The 20,605-nt window shown below is 34.6% G+C and overlaps 1 protein-coding gene across 2 annotated transcripts; it reads right to left on the reverse strand.

The window, feature by feature from the left end:
• Window positions 1–1,049: 1,049 nt before the first annotated feature.
• Window positions 1,050–20,525, reverse strand: LOC126809698 (uncharacterized). 2 transcript variants are annotated; one of them, XM_050534426.2, is made up of 15 exons: window positions 20,153–20,525; window positions 15,570–15,740; window positions 14,575–14,720; window positions 14,026–14,151; window positions 13,138–13,255; window positions 12,311–12,386; window positions 11,147–11,229; window positions 10,105–10,203; window positions 9,631–9,815; window positions 7,524–7,710; window positions 6,046–6,159; window positions 5,423–5,545; window positions 4,422–4,606; window positions 3,453–3,560; window positions 1,050–2,780 (listed from the first exon to the last, which is right to left on the reverse strand). In XM_050534426.2, the coding sequence occupies exons 1-15, from the start codon at window positions 20,321–20,323 to the stop codon at window positions 2,657–2,659; spliced, it is 2,016 nt and encodes a 671-aa protein (XP_050390383.2). In that variant the 5' UTR covers window positions 20,324–20,525; the 3' UTR covers window positions 1,050–2,656. The 2 variants fall into 2 exon arrangements, with proteins under 2 accessions (XP_050390383.2, XP_050390384.2); XM_050534427.2 differs by lacking the exon at window positions 20,153–20,525 and adding an exon at window positions 16,229–16,361.
• Between the last annotated feature and the right edge of the window lie 80 nt (window positions 20,526–20,605).

The raw sequence follows: 20,605 nt of genomic DNA on the forward strand, positions 1-20,605 counted from the left end.
TTAAAATGCCCTCTGTATATCGACTTGGCGTTGAATGTGCCCTCCTCATTCAAGCGTATCACGTTAAAATGCGCTTTTTAATTGTTTAAAGTGCCCCTTTTGATGTAAAAATGCCCCAGTTTTATATCGATTCGGTATAAAATGTGCCCCTCAGATCCATGATTTTCACGTAACAGTGCGCTATTTTAGGCCTCAATTGCCCCTGCAATCCATGGTTTTGACGTTAAAATGCCCTCTGTATATCGACTTGGCGTTGAATGTGCCCTCCTCATTCAAGGGTATCACATTAAAATGCCCTTTTTAATCATTTAGGTACAAAAAGTACCCCTTTGATGTAAAGATGCCCCTATTTTATATCGATTCGGCAAAAAATGTGCCCCTTAGACCCATGATTTTCACGTAACAGTGCCCTATTTTAGGCCTTAATGTGCCCTCCAAATCACTAAGCTTGAAGTGTGTAAATGCTCTTTTAATTGTACATTGATGATAGTAAATATCTAGCGACTGCTGCACAGACTACTCTTTTCACCTTAAAAATCAACAAATGCAGTAAAATTTTACACTTACCGAAAGAAACAGCTGATTTTAGCACACTGAGCGGCTGCAGCAATTTTATCTTCCTCCCTTTTCCTCTTGATACGATCGTGTCGCGGCATTTTAGATGCAAATAGGAACAAAAACTACCGAAAAATTTTCATCTTGCCGTCTAGCAAGGGGGTCGCCATATTGTATGACGTTGACGTCTTCATTCACCGCGCGGCGTCGCCACTTGCCGGCCCAAATATCTGCGGGTGTATGGAAGTCCGTTCGGGAAAAAAGGGCACCGAAAAATCTCGAGGGGGTTCCGGAAGCGTCAGAACCCCCCCTGGATCCGCCCCTGTACAACCAGGGAATCGAAACTACACCAGTTGACTCAATGACAGACCTTATGATAAAGCGTGCACATATGCTAACCATTCAGCCATCCACCCACCCCCCCCATCCCCATTTAAATATGGGCTTATAAAAATAACAACAAATTGGGTTTAATAGATATATTAATAGTAAGGATGTAAACGGTTACTCGGTTGACCGGTTACGGTTCGGTTCTGCAACCAGACCGGTTCGATATTCCTGTGACCGTTATTCGTTCTATATAACAATGTCAGTGTATATCGACCTAGTAGTAAACTAGCATTAGCCCAGGCTCTCTTGTTCATATTACACGTTGATACAAAAATTTCCCGGTAATAAAACGGTCGTGTTCGCTGCTCGAAAACGTAGTAGAAAAATTATGCCGTAAACAAAGTATCTTTCGTCCCTCTGGCATGTGGCCAAATGGTATAATCTTTTCGTCATTTCATTGGCTCGATGGGGTCACATGTTCAGTCACGTGTGGTAAACATACAAATTTTATAGTATTAGCTTTTAATACGGCAATATTTATAAATATAAATTATGTAAGTTATAATAATGTTTTGACCGTGATCTAAGACTCTCCAGAAAAGAGCGACTTATTGCGTTGTATCTTCAGGCTGGGTAATCTTGACTACAGGTTGACTATTAAATGCGTATGAAAATGAAAGTAATGCCGTGCGCGCGAATAAAGACGTCGAATTAAATATTTTATTAATGGATTACATTATAACATTGCACATTGAGATGGAGGTAGGTGGGGCCATAGAATATTCCTATATTTATAACGGGTCGAACACTAATAATATTGTATCAATTTTCCGATCTGTCACACAACGGCATGTGCTACTGGGCGAGTGACGACCACGTGAGACCATGACCTTTTTGACTGTTAGACGACGCAATGTTTCCTTCCGAGAAATTTGAATGAAAAACAAAATAAGCTGCAATAAATAAACTCTTCTTATATTCAAAACGAAGTTAAACAGTGTGAAAAAGTAAACTTTAATCCTGCGTACGGTCCGGCGATTAATAACTCCGCAACTAAAATGTGAATCGGTTGACCGGTCACGGTCGGTTTTTTGCCCATCGGTTAACCGGTTCAATTTTTTTTGACTCGTTACATCCTTAATTAATAGTGTATATTATAATATTACATAAATTATCACAGTGCTATATACAGATATTCAATAACGATAACATAATATTTGGCACAAAGACACATAGCATAAATATCATTACATTATTTACAGATTCAAATGCATTGCTGGGAGACATTGGATTTATATGGAAGGTATATATAAGCTTTAATAAAATAGTTTGAATACAAAAATATAGATATCTCTTAAACATACATGCGTTTCAAAAAATATCATGGTAAAATTTAACTTATATCGGAACACAATCTAGCATATTTGGATAGAAATGGAATTTTATAACGGTTCAAATTCATAGAAGGTAGTTAAAAAATTCAGTTTTCCTCCTTCTGATTCATTTAATAGAACACAATTTTTATTTTTAAAACAATCGCTTGTTTTATTCTAAAATCCCAATATTTCGACAAGTATCCTTGAATTGTTTTCAAGCTCAATGATAACGATAAGAGAGTACTTGTCGAATAGAACCAGTGATTGTTTTAAAAATAAAAATTGTGTTCTGTTAATGTGTTTCACAATTGGTAAATGCCACTTAAAGATACTATTCAATTCATTTACAAGGCGAGTCATGGGTTATATGTGAGCACATTAGTGGATGAACGTCTTTATACATTAAAATCCCAGAGTCTTATTTTATGGTCGTAAGATGCACTGGCTATTCTTAGTTCATCAAAATGTATACAATTTATCTGTTCGGCATGTCCACTAAAAGTATTCAAACTGGTGTCCCTGAAAAAAACCCAAAAAACAAATTAGTTTTACTCTATGTTGTATACATATGACAATAGAATTGAAATTAGATTACAACTTAATTCTGCTTGAAATTTATATCCATTGTTAAATCAGTGAAAGGAGGAAGCCAATTTACTTTCCATTTATGGTCCTTGTTCACACTATTGGATTTCAAAAATGTATTTGAACTTTTTTAGAGTTATAGCCCTTCTTTATTTGACTTTAATCTGCTCTGTTTATAAATTAATTCTTTAAAAGATTAAAAATACATTATGGGAGATTAGATAAAGAGTTGACTGTTCTCATTATAATAGTTTAAAAGTAGATAACGTAAATAGAAGATGTTGAAAATTTCAGTCAAATTGCTCCACTATGAACCGAGATATTAGCTTTTGAATTTTAAGTCTAGCCTCGATCAGTATTACTAAAGTCGGTACGATAAAAACCATAGTCTTGATTATCCATTTTTGGATTTAATCATCAATGAGCGTTGAGCAGCAGACTGGATTCCAATCCAGTGAAAATCCAACACATAAGATAATACCGAGAGTTGATTATGGTCTGGATAACTTAATTAATGTCTAATTAATAATTTCGATAACATTTCAGGCCTAAATAAAGACCTGCAATTGACAGATTTAGCTTTTGCATAATGTATGTTAAACTTACTGATTTATATCCCAGTATTTGACCATACCATCTTTACCAGCACTAACTATTATACCCTCAGGTTTACTACTATTACTATCAGTTATACTCAACTTTATACTTTCAACCCTGTAAAATTAACAAACATGATTAATACTTGTACAACCTTGAAATGACCAGATCGCTTAAATTTGGATCTAAAATACAAGTATCGATATCACTGGATTTTATATGTTGATCTGTTTCGTGAGACGACAATCTGTGATTGAATATTTTTATGCAGGCCCGTAGTCGGCGGGAGGGGGGTGGTGGACAGATCTTGCCCCATCACGAATCGAAATAATACATCAAATCAACCAAATTCAACATTTTATTTTCACCTAAAGCAAAGGGGTTAACCGCAGCTCCATTAATACTGAATACCTCAGAGCATAAATTGATATACAATTTAAAAATTGTAAAATCAGATATGTTTTTGTAGAGCTTTTCCAGGATGGAAAAGAGAGAGAGAGAGAGAGAAATGGGGTTTAACGTCCACTCGACACAAACTAGGTCATTTCGGGACTAACATATGGTTTTTATTTTATTTACATAAATCGCTTGCGCGTAGGGGTCTTTAGCAGTGGGAGAAAACCGGAGGACCCGGAGAAAACCCACGAGGATGGACAGGCGACCCTACTCCTTGTCACGTACAACCGGGGATTCGAAACCATGCCAGTCGACTTTATGATACAGCGCGCGCACGCTAACCATTCAGCCATCCACCCCCCACCCCATCCCATTCGAATGACTAGACAGCTGTCCTTGTCAGGCCCTCAGTCCTGCATCACTGATGAACTTTCTCGGCCAATGCAGGGATCGAACATGTGACCTCCTAGCTAGCGAGCCAGCGTATTACCCACTTAGCCATCGTAGCTCAATACTAATAAAGAGGCTCCCCATAAAAAAGATATACATGGGTGAAATTTTATTATAATGTCTTTCACCTACCGTTTATGGTGTTCAAGGTATGTGTTGACTAACTTTGCTCCCTCTACACGATACAGACATATTGTTTCTCCATAGCAACAGGCAAAAAAACCTTTACTATAACTAACAGACATGATGGAAGTTGACTGACTAGCCCATACAACTTTCTTGCACTTTCCAGATTTAGTGTCCCAGATTCTAACACTCTAAGACCATGAAAAGAAAAAGGAATGAGGTTTAACATCCATTTGAAACAAACATGTTATATTCTTATTTCAATAATTCACTGGCACACAAACGTTGGAGGAGTACCAAAAGCAAAACTCTCAAGGTTAGGCAGGTGACCCTATACATTGTCACATGCAATTCGTGGACAAATTTTTCAAATACCAAAACTTTTGAATTTTTACATGGGTTGATTCTTTATTCTCCCACCAAGTTTTTAAGAAATTGCATCAAAAACTCTGTCCTATATTGCATGCACAAGATTTATTGATTTTAATGTTTAAGCGTAAACAGAAAAATAACTTTGCCAAAAAATTTAGAATTTTGATAAGAGTTCTTCCTTATAATACAAAGGAGTCCACAAGACACTGTGGACAAAACATCAGTTGGTGGAGCACAAATATGTCTGTTTTTAAAATGCAGATGTGACGTCATCCTTCGATGTTGGCGTACCACTATTTCAAATAATGATGCGGGCAATGTGCCAAGCGTACATTATTTATACTAGTTGAAATTTTTCAAAGCATGTGCGAGTGTCTGTATTTTAAGTTGTTTAACGGTCTTGAGCTTAAGACATTGCGTAATATGTTGAAACAAAAACCCGAGACTAACGCCCCTCGTGTTGTTTCAACATATTACTTAATGTCTCGCTCTTGACCATTAAACCACACTAAGTGTACCATATTACATAGAACTTTAATCAATGACTGATGTCATTTTGATTGTTCAACTTTTTATCACCAAAAATATATTATTGTACAATGAAATAAAGACATTTGCAATATATAGTATCTTACCCTATCTGCTGATCCGGTTAGGGTCAGCGTTCCATCTTCATTCATATCAACAGCAAACACAGCAGCATTGTGTCCCTTTAATGTTTGTAGTAATAAACATCTACCAATATCCCATACTCTTGCCTGTAACAGAGAGAAATGGGGTTTAATGTCCACTTGACACAAAGTAGGCTATTTCGGGACTAACATCTGGTTCAATTTGATTTCAATAATTCAAGTAGGGGTCGTTGGCAGTGAGAGGAAACCAGAAGACTCAGTGAAAACCCATGAAGTTGGACACACGACCCTACTCCTTGTCACGTTCAAGCCAGGAATTGAAACCATGCCACTAGACTCAATGACAGACATATGATCTAACATGCGCATGTTACACCATTTGACCTGTAACAAGAACAGTGAAGACATAGTACATTTTAAAACTAACATACATATGTAGAATATACAAAAGAATCCCATCCAAACAATTAGATTGCTGTCCTTGCCAGGACCTCTGTCCTGCACCACTGACAAGCGGAAATCACGCTGGAAAATTCTAGAGAACTTTCTCGGCCAACACAATAATAATAATAAACATTTAAGTAGAGGGTTGGATAAAGTATTTCTCTAATACACTAGAAACTTACTGTTTTATCTTGTGATGCTGAAACTAAAATATTTTTATTTCTAACCATAGCCCATATCGGTCCCTCATGTCCTAGTAATGTTCTTGCTGCTGTACCCATTCTGAGATTCCAAATCTAATACAGAAAAAAAATAAAATCAATTATTTTATGATCAGTAGTGGAATACCGTGTTTTATCAGTGAAATAAAAGTGTTATTCCACTGGCTAGCAGTAGTCCATGTTGTTTTTACCTAAAATGATCGTAAAATCATAAAATAAATAGAACATTTGTCGTTTTGTCGTGAATAACATATTTTATTTCATCTCTAAGCAAGAAAACGTTTATATTTTCACTCATGCTACGCATTCGTGAAAATATAAGTTTTCTTGCTTCTCGATGAAATAAAATATGTTATTCACGACAAAACGACAAATATCCTCTATATCTTTGGAATTAAAATAAGAGATAAAGTTTAAAATACTGTTATCTGGAAATGAATGACGTGATACAATCTTTGTTTATTTCATCAAGGTAATAATGTATCTGAGAGTACAACTGGGTGAATCTATCAAATTATCAGACCACTTGCATTTTTAGAACAATAACTAAAATTTAACACTTTAATCAAGGCTAAAAAATGTAATAAAATTGATTATATAACATTTAATTATATATTTGACGATCTGCTGGCTTGGATTCTATCGGATTAAAAAAAAGGTCCCCCAAAAAATGTTTTGATCATATCCCGTTAAATCATCATCAGAAGACACAGAATGTTGTCAAATTTTCAATTCATTATATAGCTTTATAAATACTGAAAAGACATGAACATTTTGGTATGATATTCCTTTTAGAGATTATCTTTCACAATATTGTAGTTGGCAAGAGATTAAAGATGATTTGAGAGAGAGAGAGAGAGAGAGAGAGAAATGGGTTTAGCGTCTACTGACACAAACCAAAAGTTGTTGTGTGAGACTGTGAGAGAATATCTGACAATTTATAAAAAGAATTGACTGCCACGAAAGAAAAACAGAAAAAGTCTGTGCATTACCATGTTTTTATAAGGTATAGAATGAATATAAACAAGGGAATGTACGGACTATTTCTATTTTTCTCGTGTTCTCTTATCTAATGACATTCAATTACTTTATTGAATTGTCAGGTATCCTCTTACAGTCCCATATAACTACTTTTGGTCTTCGAAGGAATTATTAGTGAGCAGAAATTTGGCCGTGTATCTGTTATCACTCGTCACATCAGTCAGTTATATAGAGGGATGACTCATGTTTTCCTTTGAGGTTCGTCACTTCCGATTCAGGAAACCTGTATTACTCAGCTATGGTAGCAATGATCTCTGTGTTAAAATTATTTTTGGAATGTGTTTAACCAGCTCTATCACATATGTGATAATGACTGGCACCAATATTGTCCTTTAACCATAAAAAAGGTGTGTTATTTGATGATGACAAGATATTTGTTATGTTTATCATAGTCTTACCTTTATAGTACAATCAAATGCTCCAGAAACAAGAAGATTCTTGGTAAAAAAGTTTAGACACCATATACCCTTAGTATGACCTTTTAATGTTTGAATAAGATCACCAGTCTTGATGTTCCAGACTTTAATAGTTTTATCCAGACTTCCACTCACAACTCTATTTTTATCAAATATTACAGACAAAACACTGAAAAATATAGAGATGGTCTTCATTAGTTTAAGATGTTGTACATCTCTATATTCTTTTAAAAAACAACTTAAAACACATTTATTTAATCAGGCTTTTAACTGACTCTGTATACAATCGTTAACATGCCCATAATCTTGTTGTTTATGTGTGATTTACATTGTCACTTAGTAAAGTGCCCCTGAACATGTTATATGAAAGGGTGCACTATAAACATGCTGTAATAATAATAATAAAAATAATAAAAAAAAGATTTAAGACCACTCCACACAAACCAGGTCATTTCGGGACAAACATATGGTTCAATCTTATTTCAAATAATTCGCTTGTGCGTAGGGGTCTTTAACAGTGGGAGGAAACCAAAGGACCTGGAGAAAACCCACAAGGATGGACAGGCCACCCTACTCCTTGTCACGTACAATCAGGGAGTCGAAACCACACCAGTTGACTCAATGACAGACCTTATGATACAGGGCACACAAGCTAACCATTTGACCATCAAACCCTCCTGGTCTTCATTAACACAGAGAATAACATGACATCCATAGATTGCTAGCTGTATGTTGTCATTACTAATGTTTGTTAGACCATCCTTCAGACGGGAGAGAGAGAGAGAAGAGAAATGGAGTTTAACGTCCACTTAACACAACCTAGATCATTTCAAGACTAACATATGGTTGAATTTCATTTCAATAAATCGCCTGAGTGGGAGGAAAGAAGGTGGGAAGTAGGACATTAAATCCCATTTCATTTCATTTCAAATTTGTGGGATCCAAACCACTCCACTTGACCTTATGATCTAAAGCGCACACATTAGTCCAATCAGTCACCCGACCCTCCTCCTTCGGATGGCCACAGATAAACAAAAATTATGCTATATTATTTATAAACTTGAATGACGCTTGCTGAATGATCTTTGATGACTTCAGCAGCTAATAATTGTTATTAACAATAATTAATGAGACTGGATAATGTTAAACCCCATTTCATTTCATTTGTATTCTTTAGTCCTACTTACTTCTCCGTGTGTCCCTTTAAGTCTACTGTATGACACTGGATAATCTTAAATTTCTATAAACAACATGTATACACAGATCATGAGATAAATATAAAATCTTGAAATGTGATGTTTTTTTTATGGTCTTTTTGCCCAGTTATCCCATGAAAATATAAAAACCTCTCCCTCAATCAGAAATGAAATGAAATGGAGTTTAACGTCCTACTGTTCTGCTTCTAACCTGGGCATACACCATACAGTGTGCTATGAGGGAAATTTTGCCGGACAGTGGCACTACGGCCTACTCTTATATCGAATTCCAACTGCCAAGGGATCTTTTACGTGCACGCCAATGTGTATACGGGACCTCGGTTTTTCGTCCCATCTGAATGACTAGACAGCTTTCCTTGTCAGCCCCTCCGTCCTGCATTACTGACAAGGGAGAACCACGCCGGAAAATCTGGATGAGCTGTCTCGGCCAATGCAGGGATCGAACACCCGACCTCCAGGCTAGCGAGCTAGCGTCTTACCCACTTAGCCACTTGATCCCCTCTCTCAATCAGATTTTCTAAGAACCAGAATATTTTTGTTGGGCTCAGTGAGTCAGATGTTGGCTCGATTACTTCCGGTCCTGTGTTCGATCCCCTTATTGGCCGAGAAAGTTCATAAGGGCCTGGCAAGGGACAACGTATAGTTTTTCGCATGGAATGAAAAACCGAGATCCCGTGTACACATTGCCGTGCACATTAAAGAACCCTTGACGGTTGGAATTCAATATAAGAGTAGGTTGTAGCGCCACTGCCCAGGTAAACAAAATTTTCCTCATAGCATAATATTTGCCTGTGTTTATTAGCACAGTCGGAGCAGAACAGTAGGACGTTAAGCCCCATTTCATTTCATTTGTATTCTTTAATCCTACTTACTTCTCTGTGTGTCCCTTTAAGTCTACTGTATGACATATTCCACTATTCCAGTTAAATCTAAGATACATATTATCTCTATATATATCCTTCCATACAGGAACAGCTGGGACTTCAACTTTAACCTCTGAACATTTCGTTTTCCAAATATCATTATTATCAGCAAACTTTCTCCATGTTTTACTAACCTGAAAATTAAAATTTGAAATTTCACATAAAACATTTTTAATTTTATTAGTAATTGCAGAATACAACTCTACTCTCACAATCAGAGTTATGAAAAAAATTTCTTGATACCATATTCATCATGTGGGGAAACAGTGCCAGAAAATCCTGACAAACTTTATCAGGCAACACCAGCAGCTAACCAGAAACCTCCAAGCTAGCGAACCAGTGCCTTAATGACTGAGCCACTGCGACTCACAAATTGTACATGCATGTACCCTTTAAATGATGAATAAACCTTGAATAACTTACTCTTCTTGCTTGTAATAATTCTTTTGGATTCAGATAACTAAGTATCTTTAAAGCTATTTTTTCTGGTAAAAGCTTTATAAAGTCCCGATGCTGCTTTACCTATTAAAAAAAAGAAGAAAATTGTGAACAATATAAAAATGAAAAATAATTGTTTTCATTTCCTCAATGAATAAGAATCTATTTATTCATCTATTCTTGTTCCAATGCAATGCTACAAAAAAATCATTAAGCCTAACTGTTGCTCAAAAATGTCTCATTATTATGGAATTGAAAACATAACACATTTTTTAAAAGTCTTTTTGACTTTAATATGATAAACAGAGTTCTCCCATGCCAATATTTTATATATTTCAAAAATAATTTATTGGACACATCCATTGATAGTGTTAAAATAGTGTTATAATTACTATAAATCTGACTATTTGTATGATAATTCACTTTCTTTGCTAACTTTAGGCCTTAAAAACATTCTGGTTCCCACATACTCCCTCCTCAATTAAAAAGAGGTGTATGACCTGTTCTTATTTTAATTAATATTCAATAAACAGGGTTTCATTAATTACCGCATGTAAATGTTTTCCCCAAATTACAGGAGTTCAAATTTAAACGGAAATGTACCTTAAGATCAATTATCAAGTACAAGACCCTGATAAATGTTACCAATAATCATAAAAGATATTTGATAATCATACACTCCTATCAAAAAACGTGAGATAAATGTAGTGCCTTGAAATGTGACGTTCATTCATCCAGCTCAGTGATTATTTGACAAAATAAAAACACATTTTTAGGAAAGATTGTTTGAGAACCAGAAATATTTCTTTGCATGGCCTTGTTCTTTATATACAAATTATTTTATAGCTTAGCTTATTGCATTCAATTCATAATCAATAAACTTGCAAAGTGCTGACTTTGATCAAAGACACTTGTGATACTTTAATATTTTATAGCTTTAAGAACAGTCACTTATATTTAGTCTATGTTAACAGCTGATATGAATCAGTGTCTAATACATTATATAATTTATTGAAGTCTAACTTACTGATAAGAAACTAGAGAGATAGTAATGTTGTCTAGGATCTAGCAGCACAACCAACTTGTGTAAAAACTCATTTTTTCTTTTATCTGTAATAATTTAATTGCATGTTAAAGATCACAAGTCATAAATAATAAATCCTCTACTTATATAAGATATTCAACATGCACGAAACTTCTAAAAATAGTTGTACAGAGATTTAGATAAGATCAAGAGATCAATGGTAAAGTATATAATTAATGTTTAGTTAGAGAGCTATATTAAAGCCGTTTATAATTTATTCTCTAGTAACGTTAGGCTCTACTTTACTGTACTCGAATTTCATCCAAATGTAAATTTCTGTTCATAACAAAACACAACACAAGGTATATATGGATATGACTACTTCTCTATTATTTAATAACGACATACAGGTCACGTTTTCATATTAATGATAAATATTCATCTAGTTGGCCTATTGGCTTACACCGAATTAATTAATAAGCAGAAGAAACCATTAAAATAATTAAAAGTTCTGATCTTATAATTGAACTTTTTTGATGTTCTTAAAGCATATGCTGACAATGGCAAAGTTTAAAGAAATATATGCCCAGCTCCAATAATTAAGTGCTCTTTTGATGATTTTTCTTGGAATTTAAAGAAGCACTCTGCACCCCTTCTTGATAACATCAATTTCCCTATGCAATAAACTTGTAATAACCTGTACAAGTACCACAGTGATACAAGTACCATAAAGTACACCAAGCAAGATACTTAAAGATATTTTTCTAATAAACTGAAATAGATTGAAGGGCCTATTCAACACCACCGGTAATGTTTTATTCAAACACCAGGCCCCGAGTTCACAAAACATTCTCAGACTTAAGTTAAGAATTTACTCAAAATTGTTTGTCTTATTTTAACTAATATACAGCCCTTTATAAAACTTTTGTTGTTTTAATGTATCAAATACATCAATAAGAAACTATGTGTAAATTTTTGTGTTTCTGGATCAAAGATATTTCTCATAAACAGTGATTGAAAGTTGAGAATGCTTTGTGAAGTCGGGGCCAGTGCATTTATTTTATTGAATAGAGTCATTTATGTTGATATCTAATTTTCATATTTCATTAAAGATCTTTTTCTACATTTCTATTCCTTTAAAAATTACAGGATTTGAAAACTATTTACCTGACCAATCATTTGTATACCAATTTAACAATATCTTAGCTTCATCAGATAGTGAACTTGTCTTTACTGTTCCTTTCTGAAATCCCAAATATATCATTATAAATCATGTGCATGTGGCAGGTGCTTTTCCAGTGTGTAATAGAATATTAATTACAATGACAAATTCGAAACTAGTGCTCTAAAGGTGTATATATACTATTATTAATTATTATAAATTTTATAATCCTTATAAGACATATATATAAATAGATTTCACTACAAATAAACACACTTATATGGATATACTACTTCTGAATTTTATTAACATGCTACGTTTCAATACACATACAGGTATCCATATAAGTGTGTTTATTTTTATAAATTTTATATCGCCCTCCTGTGTTCAGGGGTACTTTACAATGTTACAATGTATGAAATAAAACCAAATAATCAAAAATGAATAAAAGAATCAAGAATTAAAGTTCTATAGAATTTACATGTCTTGTTGATATCTCTCAATATTTTAAAAACCTTTGTTCTTTCAACATAAATATCTATAATTTCTGCGTGGTTTCGATTCCCTGGTTGTACGTGACAAGGAATAGAGTCGCCTGTCCAACCTTGTGGGTTTTCTCCGGGTCTTCCGGTTTCCTCCCACTGCTAAAGACCCCTATGCACAAGGGAATTATTGAAATAAAATTGAACCATATGTTAGTCCCAAAATGACCTAGTTTGTGTCAAGTGGACGTTAAACCCCATTTCTCTCTTTCTCGATATATATTTTCTAATTTGAAAGGAGAAGTATCTGGACCATCCAATTAATAATAAAATGTTCGAATTCTACTTACAGCTGTGATGAAGATAGCTTCTGATGGCACCGAACTCATAGTAGATATACTAAGATTACTACTATTTGTGTCAACATCACTGATTTCCTGTAGATGACGTCGTATTGGTAAATTCAAACTGTAATAGACATAAATAGACAACTGAATCTATGATATATTTCCATGAGGACATATTAAAATGAGAATCTTTAAACATTTCTATATTTCAAAATACCGCCATAACTTTGTGGTCAGTAAAGTGTGTGTAGCGTGCAGTTACAGGTATTCGCAACCCTGCTTTAACATCCATTCAGTCATTTTGGGACTAAAACAAGGTTCAATTTTATTTAAAGAACTCGCGCATAGGTTTCTTTAGCAGTGAGAGGAAACTGGAGGACATGGTAAAAACCCACGAGGTTGGACAGGCAATCCTACTCCTTGTCATGTACAAGCGGGGAATCGAAATCACAAAACTTGATTCAATGACAGAATTGTTAAAGTGCACGCGTTAAACCGTTCGGCCAGCTAACCCCCCTTTCTTGTAAAGCAAAAGATATGAAATTCAACGAAGTATTTGAACAATCGTCTGATGATTTATTTATACTGAATAATATTTCACTCAATATAAAAATTATCGTTGAGTTAATTCAGGTTTCATTTTAATACAAATTAATCAAGGCTGGAAATAAGGCACCTTTCACTGACAATGTCAGGCACAGATTCAGACTTTGTCAGGCACAAAACCTCTGGTGCCTGTCATTTAGTCCAGCACTGGTTTGTCTTTTTTACTGATATTATTAATACATGTCCAGCAATAAGTTGAAAATGTCAGGAACTATTTCATTAGTGTCTGACATTTTGTCAGATACATCTAAAACCGTTATTTCCAGGCCTGAAAGTAATACATACTGAGATTTATCTTTTTTATCTGTTAATTGCCGTTCACTCCTCAAAGATACATGACGGTGTAACCGTGGTGATCTGTTACTTGTCAGCTGTAGTGTTGTCAGTCTTGATGGTGATGTTTTATGTGTTCTACAATAAATAGAGAAAACATTTTTAAAAACAGAATTAATTCAAAACTTACTCCAGCGTGTGTGCATTGTATCATAAGGTCTGTCATTGAGTCAACAGGCGTGGTTTCGATTCCTTGGTTGTATGTCCAACCTCGTGGGTTTTCTCTGGGTCCTCCGGTTTCCTCCCACTGCTAAAGACCCCTACGCACAAGTGAATTATTGGAATAAAATTGAAGCATATGATAGTCCCGAAATGACCTAGTTTGTGTGAGTCTCTCTCTCCCGCTCTCTCTCTCTCTCTCTCTCTCTCTCTCTCAAGTTCCAAGCCACTGTATTAGACAGCAGGTCACAATCAATTCAATACATTTCCATGTTGACACCTTTTAGATTGCATTAATTTCATGAAACATTAAATTCTTTTAACTGGCCAAAATTCACTTACAAATCTTTTGTTTTAACTGTGTTATTTTCTATAGGCGGTAACTTTGTTGAGTTTTCTGTTAACCAGGCTTTTACTTCCTCATCTAACTGAAGGTAGGCACTTTTCACTCGATGTATATTTCCTTTACGAATCTTTTTAACCTTCTCCTATAAAAATAAATCAAAATGACTTTTAATGGGAATAGTGAACTCAAGAATGGAGTCAATCATCTTAGGACATCACTATGCTAGCTACTATCCAGGAAGTTTTCCAAAAGAGTGAGGAGTGATTCTAAAAGCCTGTGCAGAAATTATCTTGGACCAAACTCACACAAATGCTCTATTGAGCATTTCATTATTATTCTATTTACTACTCATTATAAAAATGTGAATAAAAAGGCACTTGAATAGTTTTTGGTGGACTCCCATCCTACTATGAAATGAAATGGGGTTTAACGTCCTATTGTTCTGCTCCGAACTGGGCTAATGAAGACGGGCATATACGCCATACAGTGCGCTATGAGGGAATTTTTGCCCAGACAGCGGCACTACAACCTACTCTTATATCGAATTCCAATTGTCATGGGATATTTTATGTGCACGCCAATGTGTACATTGGACCTCGGTTTTTCATCCCAATATCCAATATTTAAGACAAAATAAACAGTTTACCATTGGTACAATTAAGGGACTCGGAGAACGAGGCTAAACATATTCAACAAGTCATGTCAAACGGTGACGCCATATTCTTATCTGCAGAGCATGCGCAATAAATACTATCGGTGTATACTGGAATAACGAGACACTAGAGATTGCCATTTGATTGAGATTTTTGGCACATTTCGCCGAACATACAGTTATAACTGATTACAGTAAAAACAATTGACTGAATGTAAATCAGTCTATATACTTTCATATTACATTATTATATGCATTACAACCTATTTGTGTCACTTTCTACATGTAGGTCCCAAATATTAGCGCTTTAGCTCCTTTAATCTGTAAAGTTTTGTTCACCTTATATTCCCGACTAGTATGTGTACTGACTGGTGTAAAATCTATGGTAGGAAATACAGTTTGAGCTGTATACATGAGATCTCGATGAAGGGATGGCTGCATCACTGTATATAGAAACTGGAACTGTGTATAAGTACTTTGTTGTAGAAGTTTTTCTAATATCTGACATCTCTACAATTAAATATAAAAAGAAAATCATTAAAGGTACAACACAACAAATTTTTGACATATAATTTTCAAGTAAAAAATATACATGCACTATTTTAATGTCAGCACATCCAAATACATGTATTCAAAAACCTCTTTTTTCATAGTGGGGCAGATATAACTGAAAGAATGACGAGCGCAGGCTGGATAAATATTTTGTTCAATACAATACACTGAATACAGAATTCACTGAATGTACACAAAAAATAAGGAGTCATTCTATTTATTTATCAATACATGAAATACACAAAATAATAAAAACAATAACATCTTTTAATCTTACCAAAATGTCACCAAGTTAAAACATTTATACAAAGTTTACGATGTAATGAGACATATCACATCTAGTGCGCACATACCGGTAGTTGAATTGCATTAAAAGTAAGCCATATACCGTAGGCAACACAAAAGTTAATGAAATTTGTGAAACTGACGTCGTGCGAAATACATACCAGCCAATCATAGGGCAGCAGTGTTTCTGGTCTTTAACAACCCTGCACATAAATAAAACCGTGGCCTAGCAACAACGCATACCCATGGGCTTTTTTTTCAGCATGCAACAGACAGCAGACTGGACAAACTGACGTCACAGACAGGATCCGGTCCGCGGGCCGTAGTTTAGTAAATGGTGACCCCTGTACTAAAAGGATACCAGAATTATCATTACATGTACAATAAATGTGTAATTGTGAAATCAATTAAAAGCAATATAAACTTTAAATGGCCATGTGTTTCATTTGTGTTTTGGGGAAAATATCAAATTTTCCACAGCTTAATCCAGGTTAAGCTGAATTCAAATTAATTATTCAACATCTAAATAAGAAAAAAAAATCAAAATATTAACAGTAGATATAATCTCCTGGCTTGGATTCAATTGGATTAATAAGGGGTCCATCAAAAGATTTTAGCAAAGATATACTTCAACATCTCCCGTTTAAATTATCTGCAGAGGATGCTGAATGTTGGCAAATCTTTAATTCATAACACCTTTATCAATGCCGAATGGAACTGAATCACTTATGGACTGATATCCCTCTTAAAGATTCAACTTACACAATATTGTAGTTTTGCAGTGTTTTGATTTGGAATTGATCAATTTGTTTAAATAATTTTTGGACCAGAAATATATTTTTGCAAAAGTACTTTTGATTGTGTATGTTTTGAAACTCCATATTTAGCTTTTATTTGGTCATGTTTGGAGAGAGAGAGAGAGAGAGAGAGAGAGAGAGAGGTTTATTATAAAAATTGGTTTGTAGGGTTTTTTTAGCAGTGGGAGGAAATCAGAGGGCCCGGAGAAAACCCACAAGGTTGGACATTCGGGGAATCGTCATGTTTGGGTTCTTTGACTGATAGATGAATATCCTTCATTAATAACATACAAAATAATACAGTCAAAATACTCAAGACACTTAGTTGTTATCCATAAAATATCTGATAGTAATTCCCCTTTCTTCTGACAGAGATCTATAAGCCTTAAGATGTCTTGATTGATCAACTGGAATAATTAGGAAAAAAACTCCTACTATTAAAACGAACAACATACAGGGTATAGTAATATAATAATTGAATGCTGATATTTATTTTTACTCACAAATATTGATGGAAAGATAATACATTGTAAGCAAAATTGAAACAAAAAACACATTTATATCAAATATATATTCAGGGGAGGATATCCAGGATTTTCAGAAAGGGGGGGGGGGGTGCTGCTCCCACTTGGGAGTGCGAAGCCCGGCCCTCGGTGGGCGGACTGACGGGCAATCAACCAAGTCACCAACCGGCTCGTTTCGGAGTAAAGTATTAAATTATTTTTAAATATTTTTGTTCTCCTTTACCGTGAGAATATATGGGGCAAAAAATTGTTTGCCACCGCAAAAAAAAGGGGGGGGGGCGTGCGCCGTGTGCGTCCATTCCCCCTGGATCAGGGCCTGATATTTTCTTGGTTATTTCAAGAAAAGTGAATTATAGACTATACAATGTTACAGAAATAATTAATAACCCTACAGGGACAGTAGTACCATCAACTAACAATGTTTTTATTAAGATATTTCATATTAAAACTGATGGATCTAATCTAAACTTATTCACATATGGTAATAATAAAATAATATACCTGATGTACCCATTCTAATAAAATCAAGTTAAAAGTGTAATAATATATATATTGACTTATTCAAAGTAAAATTGCAACAAAAAATCTATTCTATAAAGAACACTGGGTCACTTTTCTTGATCTATTTGTAGTCTTATTTAACAAAATACGCTTATATATCGTCTAACAATAGCCATATACAACAATCTACAGATCATAAAATAATAACAGTACAATAAAGTCTTGTCGTATTAACCATATCTTATTCTACCTTACTAAGCCTCGTATTTTACCTGAACACACCTGATAAATTACTGTGTACTTATTCTAGTATACTAAGCTTCGTATTTTACCTGAATACACCTGATAAATTACTGTGTACTTTATTCGAATCATACTGTACTCTATTGTTTGCTGACCTGTCTGGACTAATACATCCTCTATTAAGCCAGTGTGATCGATGTTTGATCACTATTGAATTCCAAACACCAATAAATTATGTCAATATAAGATTTAAGTTGTTTCTTCACAAACAGATCTGATCATTACATAGCTTTTAGCACCTTACAATTGTGGAGATATCATAATAATAAGGGATAATATAGAATACATTCCAACCAGTTTGTTAAGCATATAGACATTTAATGAGCCAGTTATTGAGGGTATACATGTCTCATTAAATGAAGAAATTTATAAGCATACCCCCTACAGTGTGCTATGAGGGAAATTTTGCCCAGACAGCGGTACTATGACCTATTCTTAAGTCGATTTTCCAACTGCCAGGGGATCTTTTACGTGCATGCCAATGTATACTCAGGACCTCGGTTTTTCATCCCATCCTAAAGACTAGATATTTGTCCATGTCAGGCACTCCGCCCTGCACCACTAACAAGGGGAAACCATGTTGAAAAATTGTGATGAACTTTCTCGGACAATGCAGGGATTGAATTCTAGCTACAGTAACTGGATTGGAACCTTTTATTATCATGTATAATATAAGAATAATACATGTATTATTAGATATTGTAAACATGGAACATACTAACTTATTGTATAAGGTCTGTCATTATAAGTCAACTGGCGTGGTTTCGAATCCCCAGTTGTACGTGACGAGGATTAGGGTTTCTGTCCAACCTCGTGGGTTTTCTCCGGGTCCTCCGGTTTCCACCCACTGCTAAAGACCCTTACGCGCAAGCGAATTATTGAAATAAATTTAAACCATATGTTAGTTCCGAAATGACCTAGTCTGTGTAGAGTGGATGTTAAACCCATTTCTCTCTCTCTCTCTAACTTTTTGTTTAAAATTTGTATCAAATATATATAAGAGGTCTTAATTAAACCACACAATGAATTTAAATTCATTATTGTTAAATAGTTTTTGGGTGTTTTTATTCATCACCAAAACTTCACAAACTGAAATATGAAATTGGACAAAATACTTTTAAACAATTGCATGATTTTCAATCATATACATATTTGTCTATTTTGAGATCGAGGTTTATTAAGTATAAGCTTATGCGGTTGATTGGGACCATAGCTGATAGGGACCAGGCTGACTGAGACCGGATTTGGGGCTGACTGGGAACGGAACACATGCTTGGCTTACTGGGACCATCATTTCCATTATTTAAAATATGTATGCATATATTTAAAATATTAGCAAAAATGAAATATATCCATGTAAATATTAAAAAAGTGTAATATTATGATTCTGTAATTAATTTATTTTTGAAACTACATGTATATTTTTTATATTTCGATTGCTTTTCTTCAGATCATTTATTTTCATAATAATATACAGTTAATTTTCAAGTAACCTACCAGCGCGTGGTTTCCCCTTGTCAGTGATGCAGAACAGAGGCCTTGAGAAGGAAAAGTATCTAGTTGTTCGGATGGGACAAAAAAAAAGGAGGTCCTTGTAAATGTTAAATTGGCATCCACGGATCGAACCCTTGACAAAATTTTTTACTATATGATTAAATTTTTCACTTTGAAATAGTAAACAGAAATCGTTATTGGCTGAATCTGTGGACTTATAATTTTAAATGTAGACAGCTACCAACTTTTAAATCAACAGATACGATTTAATGAAATTAACATTTTTATATTTTACCCATAGTATAGGCTATCAAATAAGAGATCTTTTAGCTTTATTTTAAAACTGATATACTAGATCTACATGGCCTATTTTAACATTTGTTTTTTAAATTGCTACTCTACACAAGTTTGTTTTTGTCTTTTGAAGAAAAAGAACAAAAACTTATAATGAAGGTAGAATGTTTACCTGTTTATGATCCCATTTCTCCAACCAAATACAAAGTTTGTCCATCTGTCTCTCAAATTCCATATCATCTTTCCTCGCAAAATCATATGTATTTGCGGAAGGTAAACTTTGTCTTAAAGAACTAATGGATTGGAGACCAGTCCGCAATACGCCACAATCTGCAGAAGTCATGTTTATTTTTATAAAGTTTTAAAACCTATTCAATTATTAAAAAATTCATTTTTTCTTTTTTAATAAATTTACAGTTTCTTATCTACAAGTACATGTTTACTTTACACCTTCACAAACTTGTTTGTTACGGTTAGTAACGCTTTGCTGTTAATCTCTCCTTGATTGATAATCCCTCCCATGCGTTGTACCGTTAACCCACGAACTAGGCAGCTATCCGATATCTTGTGCTAAAGAGACGACTCAGACGACTCGACGATTTCAGTCATGTTGGACTGGGTGATA

This window comes from Patella vulgata, chromosome 2 (assembly GCF_932274485.2).
Source record: "Patella vulgata chromosome 2, xgPatVulg1.2, whole genome shotgun sequence".
NCBI lineage: Eukaryota > Metazoa > Mollusca > Gastropoda > Patellidae > Patella > Patella vulgata.

What these genes read in the sequence shown, in the direction of transcription:
- LOC126809698 (XM_050534426.2), bottom strand. Translation starts at nt 20,323, where the DNA reads ATGACTTCTGCAGATTGTGGCGTATTGCGGACTGGTCTCCAATCCATT. An exon ending in AAGCTATCTTCATCACAGCT is followed by an intron (nt 12,387 to 13,137) that starts GTAAGTAGAATT and finishes TTGGGATTTCAG; the next exon opens with AAAGGAACAGTAAAGACAAG. An exon ending in AATTATTACAAGCAAGAAGA is followed by an intron (nt 9,816 to 10,104) that starts GTAAGTTATTCA and finishes TTTAATTTTCAG; the next exon opens with GTTAGTAAAACATGGAGAAA.